Below are 8,592 nucleotides of genomic sequence, written 5' to 3'. Positions count from 1 at the left end.
GGTCGCTCATGTGGCCGCGGCATCTCGCCGTATTGGTCACTGCCGCGAGGGGATGTCGAAAGGGAAAAAGGAATAGATAGCGGTCGGTCGGGTGGGCTTTTTGGAAACGAGCAGAAAAGGGAAAGGAAATAGGACGCGCGCCGCGCTCGGTCGGAATCGATCGATCCGATGGATCGCCGAGGAGTCGTCTCGAAAATCAACATCAACGTCACCAAGACACAGCAAGCGCGCATTTATTTAGTACAACCTCGATACATGCACTTAGAGCCGTCCATTTCATGAATGCGCCGCATCTCACACATCCCGACACACACGTGTTTTCCAGCCTACCGGGCCGCCGCATGTGCGTTTCCGGGCTCGCCGGCCTGCACCCAAACGACGCTTAGCTTGGTGAGGAAGTGGCACACAGCGACATCCCCTGGCTTGACATTGTGCAGCGCAAAGAACGGGTGCTTCAGGCTCCACTGTGACGTGTCGAGGTGGCACACCGCCAGCGCCTCCATCGTCGCCGGCGCCGCGCCCCTTTCCATGCTCTCCAGCGTCACCGCGTACGCGGCGGTGGGGTTGGATGTGTGGCAGTAGTACACCGCATACGGGTACGTCAAGTCGTGGCAGGTCATGATCTCCGATGACTTGGAGAGCCTTCGGGCAGCCGTCACGTTGTACCTCCCCCGCAGCGCCGGTGTGCCCGGGGCTTCCACGGGAAGATTGGCGGCGGAGAACGCACGAACGTTGGACGTTCTGAGAAGGGACGTCGTTAGCTCGCCGAGGGTCTCGAGGGAGGTGGTGCATCCTGCCTTTTCGCCGGGGAGCGTCCGTGGGTGCTCACAGGTGTCCAGCGTCCACCGAATGTCTCTGATCATCCCAAGGGACGTTGGCGCAAACATCGCGACGATGTCCGGGAGGCGCTTGGTGGAGAATGGAAGGGAGTCGGCGACGTGGCGGGGAAGAAGCGTCGGGATGGAGTTGGTCGGCGGGATGGTTGGGGTGATCATTGACCCTGGCCGCAGCATGTCGTGGAAGAAGAAAACATCCGCGTGTCTTTTGGTCTTGTGGCTATGAGAGTGGACATGGTGGCTCGGCTTTCCTGTTACTTGAAACACGGGCAATAGTAAAAAAATCATTTGAGAAATGATATTTAATCAAATAGCTAACTCTGTTCTCTGGATATTTATCATCACATTAAAATCACTAAATTAACATGAAAATTCTAAAAATGCACTTTCTTCATAAGTTGAGCTTTCTTTTACCTTCTATGTGTGTCATATGCCCCGTAGAAACGGTCTTTAGGTCATTTTCATGTTCCGACCTATATGACATTGTAGCTTTATTTGGATCCACTTCATCTTCTGACCCATATGTCATTGTAAGTTTATTTGTATGCTCTTCATGGTTTGACCCGTATGACATTGTAACTTTATGTGGATCTTCTTCTTGTTGTTCTGACCTATATGTCATTGTAGCTTTATTGGGATCATCTTCTTGTTCCAGCCCATATGACATTGTAACTTTATGTGGATCTTCTTCATCTTGTTCTGACCTATATGTCATTGTAGCTTTATTGGGATCATCTTCTTGTTCTGACCCATATGACAGTGTAACTTTATGTGGATCTTCTTCTTGTTCTGACCTATATGTCATTGTAGCTTTATTGGGATCATCTTCTTGTTCTGACCTATATGACATTGTAACTCTATGTGGATCATCTTCACCTTGATTTAAGACTTCAATATGTTCATTTTTTCCTTCATCTAACCCATATGACACTGAGACTTCTTTTAGGTCTTCTTCTTGTGCCACAAAGTCTTTCTTTGGAACATATTTTCCATCTATTCCATAAGATACTGAGACTTCTTCCAGACTCTCTCTATCTTTTGATCCATATGACACAGATACTTCCTTTAAATTATTTCCACCTTTTGATACATATGACAGAGAAACCTCCTTTACATCTCCTTCTTGTGCCACGAAGTCTCTCTTTGGAACATCTTTGTCACCTACCCCATAAGATACCAAAACTTTTTTAGGTCTCTCTCCAACTTTTGCCCCATATGACACAGAGACCTCCTTTAAATTGTCTCCACCTTTTGATCCATACGACAAAGAGACCTCCTTGAAATTATGTTCAGCTTGTGATGCAGCATGACTATGGTCTTCCCCTTGATCAGCTTCTGACTTGAGTTTCTTATAATATGGTCCAATTTTTCGTAGTCCTTTGACAAACTTGAGGTCAACACCATCTAGAGAGGCACGCACTGAATTCACATGTGGCAACCATGTTGATAGACTTATTAGTAGGTCAATTGTGATAAATCACAAGTCATATAAAATCAAATTGAACGGGGTGATGCATGCATGCAAAGACAACAAATTAAAAAAAAACTACAAATAGAATATGCTAAATACTACTCCCTCCGTCCCAAAATATAAGATCATTTTTGACACTAGGTTGCCCTTCTGAACATTAGACCTCTGAACATCAGAGTCATATATCACAACAACGAAATAAAACGAGACTCGTGTTTGCGGTATGCATAGACACAAACAGATCGTTTATGTTGTGAATGACAGGCTACATTTAAACCTAATCTTTTGTTGAATATCCGGTCTCTATTAAAAGTTATGTTTAGTTTTATCTAATTCCCATTCCCCCCCAAAAAGGTATACCTTTTACTTTACAACTATATTCGATTTACACACTCGTGCGTATTCGAGAAAAAAAAAGAAAAAAAATTTACACACTCAGCTTCAGACCAATCAGGTCTACGATTTTGGAGAGAGAGAGGGAGAGAGAGAGAGAGAGAGAGAGAGAGAGAGAGAGACCTTCTTGTTGGAGTAACAGGTCGCTGACGGCTGGGGGCATTGGAGTTCCGGGAAGCACCGCCTCCCAGTACGCCCTCGGCGTCACCGAGTTCGCCGTGGCCGCATTGGCGAAGCTCACATGATGACTGCCTCCTCCAGTAATCTGGATGCATCACAACAAATAAACGAACGACTGTTACAAGTTGCACAAATACACACACACACACGTGACATAGGTATGCAATTAGTGTATGGACAGAAATATCTGATGAGATTGTGCCGTTTGCACTGACCAGAAGAAGCGAGACGAGTGGCAGGAGTAGATCCATGGTGTGCGCGCGCTGCGGTGCAGTGTGTTGCGTCCAGTGCTAGTGGGTAGTGGTGTGAAGCAAACCAGCTGGACATGGGTCTTATTTATAGTCGTGATTGGGCAAGGAGTGGCATAAATTTACTGCTCAACAATTATACATATGCATTTCAAGTATCTTGCTAAATCCATGATTCATGAGCCATGCAAGGGCCAACGTATGACGGCATTGGACGCTGACGACTCAACCGTTGCTCTCCTATTGTAGTACGTGGTTATTAAGAAAGAGCAGCGTGAGTTCCTCGTGTTCATTTCTTTATGGGTATGGAGTATGTCAGATCTGGTGGCGCAAATATGGCCAAAGTGCAATGTTACGGACTACAAAAGTCCAAGCCGAAAGGCCTTGTAAGCTTGTCTGGGAGAGGAAATAATCTGTTTGAAATGTGCTGAATATGATTCTACTTGTATTCCTTAGGCTGGTCATAGTGGGGAGTAACTTAGACTAGTGTCGTATGCATGACACTAGTCTAAGTTACTACCTTCATAATGCAAAGTAACATAATAGTAGTATCATGGATGGCTTCATTTATTAACTTGTAGACTCATCTTGCCTCGTGAAGCGCTATGTTACAGTAACATATTATGTTACCACCTCTCATTAACTACTTGTCACCTAAGCAAATTTTTTTTGAAATGCGCTATGTTACTACCTAAATTACTCCCATTATGACTAGCCTTACATGGTTGAATTGGCTGGCGTTTTACGTACGTAGTATTATAAGAGCATCTCCAGCAATCCTCGTATACCATTCCCAATACTAAGGCTAGTCATAATGGGGAGTAACTTAGACTAGTAACATACATATGTTACTAGTCCATGTTACCACCTTCATAGTGGGAAGTGCCATAGGTGTAGTAACGTGCATATCTTCATTTATTGCTTTGTAGACTCATTTTATATTGGAAACCGCTATGTGATGGTAACATATTATGTTACTCTATTTGTCTCTCTCCTCTTTAATTACATGACACGTCATCTTTTTTGCTTATGTGATATCTATGTTACTACTTATGTTACTCCCACTATGACTAGCCTAATAGGGTGATACTGAGGCAATCCTCTAGCAACCCAAAAGTTGGTACTTTAAACTGTTTGAGTGGTTCCCCGAAAAAAAAATTAAAAAAAATGCTTGAGTGGTTAGCGGAAATTATTACTTATTAAGAGTAGTACTACTCTGGTAGCTGAATGCCTGAATCTAAGAGCATCTCCACTCGCCCCCCCCCCCCCAACAAGAGCATCTCCACTCGCCCCCCCCCCCCAACAGGCCCCCCAGGGGGCCTTTTTTAGCGTCAGCGGCGAAAGAACCGGCCCAGCCGTGCCCCCAGATCCTTGTTTATCGCCGGTTTGGCCCGAAATTACAACCGGCGAGCACAAGCCGAACCCAGCGCGCCAAGAGGCTCCTGGGGGCGCCGGCTGTAGCAAAAAGGCGCGTGGGCCAGTGTTGTCGGCGACACCGGCCGAATTCCCGCCGTTTTCTTCCCCCTTTCCCACCATTTCCCCAGTGTCGCCCCCTTCTCCCCCGCCCTTCCCGCCATTCTCTCTCCCGGATCCGCCCGTCATGCCGCCGAAGAAGTATGTCGCCCCTCGCCTAGCCGCCGATTTCGTTCAGCCAAAGAAGAGGAAGCTGAGGGCGCCAATGGCAAGACCCCCAGGCTTGTCGAACGCCGAGTGAAAGGCCGACGTTGAGCATCGGGAGGCGGTGACCACCGCCCGGCGGAACATGCTCATCATGAAGAAGGCTAGGGACGTGGCGGCGACGGTGGAGTAGCAGGGAGAGGTGGCTCGCGCGGGGATGGCGAACCTTTTACCTGAACAGGACGCCCAGTGCCCCCAAGCCGCGTGGGGAAGCCAGTAGAGCGTCGCGTCGCCGTTGCCGTCCAACTTCTCACCGCCGCTGTGGGGGTACGCGGCCTCGCCTGGCTATCCCGATGGCGACGCGCATGGAGGCTTCAACCCCAACATCACCTTCCCACATGGCGCGGCGCCGTGCGCGTCCCTGTCCGGCTTCAACCACGACCCGCGTACTCCCTCCCCCACATTCGCCGCCGGCCTCAACACCCAGTACAGCTACTCGCCGCCGACTCACTCAAGTTCGCCTGCATCGTGGCGCCCTCCCATTCGCATACGACTCGGCGGCACCGTTCAGCATCGACGGCGACATGGACGAGATCATCACGATCAGCTCGGTCGCTGCCGCTTCGTGCCCTGGGTTTCGCACACAAGACGAAACTTTGGACGACGCCGTCATATCGAGAACGAGCTCGACGACACCGAGGAGGAAATGGAGGAGGAACCAACGGAGGTGGAGCCGGCGCCCAAAGCGAAAAAGAAGAATCGGGCGGCCAACGCCAGGCTGGGCGAGCCTAGCGTGAAGTGGACGTTCAAGGAAGACGAGTGCCTCGCCGAAGCATGGAAGACCGTCAGCATCGACCCGATCACCAGCTCGAATTAGAACGCCGACACGTACTGGAGAAGGATCAAGATGGCGTTCAACGAGTGCAAGTTGGTCGACCCGGACTTCGCCAACATCCACATGGACCGCGGCGAGAAGGCCATGGCGAACCACTGGGTGACAATCCAGACAACCTGCAACAAGTGGCATGGGATTCAAGAGGAGGTCGCGGACCGCCCGGAAAGCGGCGCCAACGTCGAGGGTCAGGTATGGCCATCGTTCGCCGGCCCAGTTCCTCGCCATGTACTTCGTCGACACTTTGTCTTTGGATGTGCAGATGGTTCGGATGTTCAACATGTTCCGCCAGGACAACAGCGATCAAGAGTTCAAGTTCCTTCATGTGTTCACCAGGATCGAGTCGTGCGAGAAATGGACGGAGGTCGGGCTCACTCTCGCCAAGGCGAAGGACACCTACAACCCGGACGCGCCTGCCCCAACGGCGGCAGAAGGGCGCCCTGATGGCAACAAACGAGCCAAGGTGGCAAGGGGACGCGGCACCAGCTGTCGAACGATTGCAGTCGTCGATCAAGCAATGCATCACCGACGCTAAGAGCAACGCCGCCAAGAGAGGGTAGAAATCCGACACGAGGTGGTCGGCGTTGATGACGAAGCAGGACGCCAAGCTCGACCTTCTCAGGACCAACGTCACCACGAAGAAGAGGAACATCGAGTTGGCGTTCTTGATGGGGGGAGACACGTCGACTATGGACGAGCAGGTGAAGGCGTGGTACCTGGCGGAGCGCGGCCTCATCTTGAAACAGATGTCAGGACCGTCGGCGACCACCACACCTACGCCAACCGCCGAGCCCGAGCATTGGAGCTGCGCCCACATCGATGCCGAGCCCGAACACTGAAGATGTGCCCACACTGACACCCACGCCGACCTCGGCCAGCCCTGCGGCAGAGGAGCCTACCGCTTGAGCTCCATATCTATTTGTTCCTACCCTTTTGATCGCGAACTTTGGCTATGTTCGATCGCCGGCCCTGTGGCATGATTGCCGGACTGTGTCGTTTTTTGTAGCGGGAAAATGGACTTTGAATTTTATATGCGTTTTGGGGGCCGAAACATTGATCGTCCCCAGACCCAAAAAAACGGCGGCGCAAACGCCAAAACCCTTCGCCCGGTGTCTGGGGCCAAACGGCCGGAGATACTCTAAGATTCGTGAGCAGCACAAGGTCGGCTGGCTGACTCAAGGATAAAGTATGCCGATGGCATAAACCGGACACACATGGTTATTCAGATGTCCATTTTCGACTCCATTTTAGCTAAGAGAAAGATACAAATAATGAGTTTTTAGTTCTCAGGCATTTTGGTTGGCTGTACCTTTCTTTGTTCTTTCAGCCAAACGATTCTCCTCGATCTGATAAGAGCGATCTTTCCCCCTAAAGACTGATGACCAGAGCGTAGTGACAATACGCAGCCATCACGTCTGCTGATTCCTGCAGAAAGTGGGCCTTTTGTCTTGTCGAAAGAACTCAAATTTCTTTTCAAGTGTCTTAGCTACGATGTGCATGCATATCTCCCCTTGCCTGATCTAACCATAGCCTATAAACAACACACCATGTGGAACTCGTTGTTGCATATTCAATTTGGAAGGCCGATTGGCTAAGATCTGACAAGGGATACTGCATCCTATCAGCAGGCAGCGTGCGACGGCAGGGTTAACCGCGATGGAACGGAAGGACCAGATTGAGAAATAAAGTAACCACAAGAAATTTCTTTTTTAACACCGTATAATTGCAGATGCTCACATACACACATCAATTGATACAGAGATCGGCATCCTTTCAAAGGGGAAACAAGGCAATGCAGTCGATCCCGTCGTTCTAGAACATTCTTGGCATCGGGTACAGCCAATCAGACATTGCAAAATTACGGTTTACCAATGTGTTGCCCTTTGCAGTACATGATAACGGACCGCCCGAGGTTGGGCCGTTGGGGCCGGCTAGCATGAGTAGGTAGGCACACAGTTCGCCATGAAAGCAAGGACAATCAGCCGCGGCGATGACAGGATGTCATGTCGGCCATGCATGTGTGGTGAGAGAGAGTGACCGGAGGGTGACGGCTAGGGAAGGACTAGACGACAGGCGTGATCGATTTCGCAGAGCGGGAAATCATGGCGGGGCCGGCGCTGTGCTGAAAGCTATGATCAGCTATACGGATGCATATGGTGGTTGGTGGAGTAACGAGGGGCATGCTTGACTGAACCATGCCAAGGGCCTCTTTGATTCGTAGGAATTTTTCTATGATGGTGTTTGATTCCTATGATTGCGTCCTATAGGATTGCTTCTTAAAAATTCTTTGTACTACCTCCATCTCGGTGAATAAATCATTCGCGTAGTTCTAGGTTGACGATTTAACTATCTAAATATGTATTATATGTGACAAAAAATATATATTTAGAAACTACATCCTTGTAAAAATCTAGTGATATACTTTTCATGACATATAACACATATTTAATTCCTCAAATCGATGATCTAGAACTACGCGAATGACTTATTCACCTAGACGGAGGTAGTACTACACTTGGAGGAAATTTAGAATCACTCAAACCTCTTGAAAGAAAATCCTTTTGTGGTATTCAGATGAGACGAGATTGCAATTCTATATTTTTCCAATTCCCACGGTTTTATATTCCTACGGATCAACGAGGCCTTGACTCTTTGTAGATGGCGCATATCGATCCATCTCCTAGTACTGCCAAAATGGCACACTATCCAAACTGCAACTTAGGCGTAGTAATGTGAAATATCATTGGAGAAGCCCAGTATCCAAACTAAAACCTTGAATTTTTGCTAAGCAACGACAGGACATGTTGGAGGTAAAGACCACATGCTGCACCAGGCATTACCAAATCAGCAGACTTTCGCCTACTATTTCTAGTAGGCGAAACCGATACGTGCGTTCAACCAGCAGTGCGCCTGCGAGTTCTTGCCCGCTTCTGCTATCCCGGTGCTTAGCAAAAA

The 8,592-nt window shown here is 49.1% G+C and overlaps 1 protein-coding gene across 2 annotated transcripts; it reads right to left on the bottom strand.

Moving 5' to 3' along the window:
- Positions 1–208: 208 nt before the first annotated feature.
- Positions 209–3,328, bottom strand: LOC123161351 (BURP domain-containing protein 9). Of its 2 annotated transcripts, none has more exons than XM_044579188.1 (4): positions 3,096–3,328; positions 2,824–2,965; positions 1,251–2,255; positions 209–1,093 (listed from the first exon to the last, which is right to left on the bottom strand). In XM_044579188.1, the coding sequence occupies exons 1-4, from the start codon at positions 3,129–3,131 to the stop codon at positions 327–329; spliced, it is 1,950 nt and encodes a 649-aa protein (XP_044435123.1). In that variant the 5' UTR covers positions 3,132–3,328; the 3' UTR covers positions 209–326. The 2 variants fall into 2 exon arrangements, with proteins under 2 accessions (XP_044435123.1, XP_044435124.1); XM_044579189.1 differs by having other exon boundaries at positions 209–1,087.
- Between the last annotated feature and the right edge of the window lie 5,264 nt (positions 3,329–8,592).

The sequence above is a fragment of the Triticum aestivum genome, chromosome 7B, assembly GCF_018294505.1.
Source record: "Triticum aestivum cultivar Chinese Spring chromosome 7B, IWGSC CS RefSeq v2.1, whole genome shotgun sequence".
Classification (NCBI taxonomy): Eukaryota; Viridiplantae; Streptophyta; class Magnoliopsida; order Poales; family Poaceae; genus Triticum; species Triticum aestivum.
This window is presented reverse-complemented; position numbering and strand designations above follow the sequence as displayed.

Bases quoted from the DNA above. Each gene is read 5' to 3' on its own strand.
- LOC123161351 (XM_044579188.1), bottom strand. From the start codon at position 3,131: ATGGATCTACTCCTGCCACTCGTCTCGCTTCTTCTG. The intron at 2,256-2,823 runs GTCTCTCTCTCT...ATGTGAATTCAG, and splicing joins CCTGTTACTCCAACAAGAAG to TGCGTGCCTCTCTAGATGGT. The intron at 1,094-1,250 runs GTAAAAGAAAGC...CCGTGTTTCAAG, and splicing joins GCATATGACACACATAGAAG to TAACAGGAAAGCCGAGCCAC.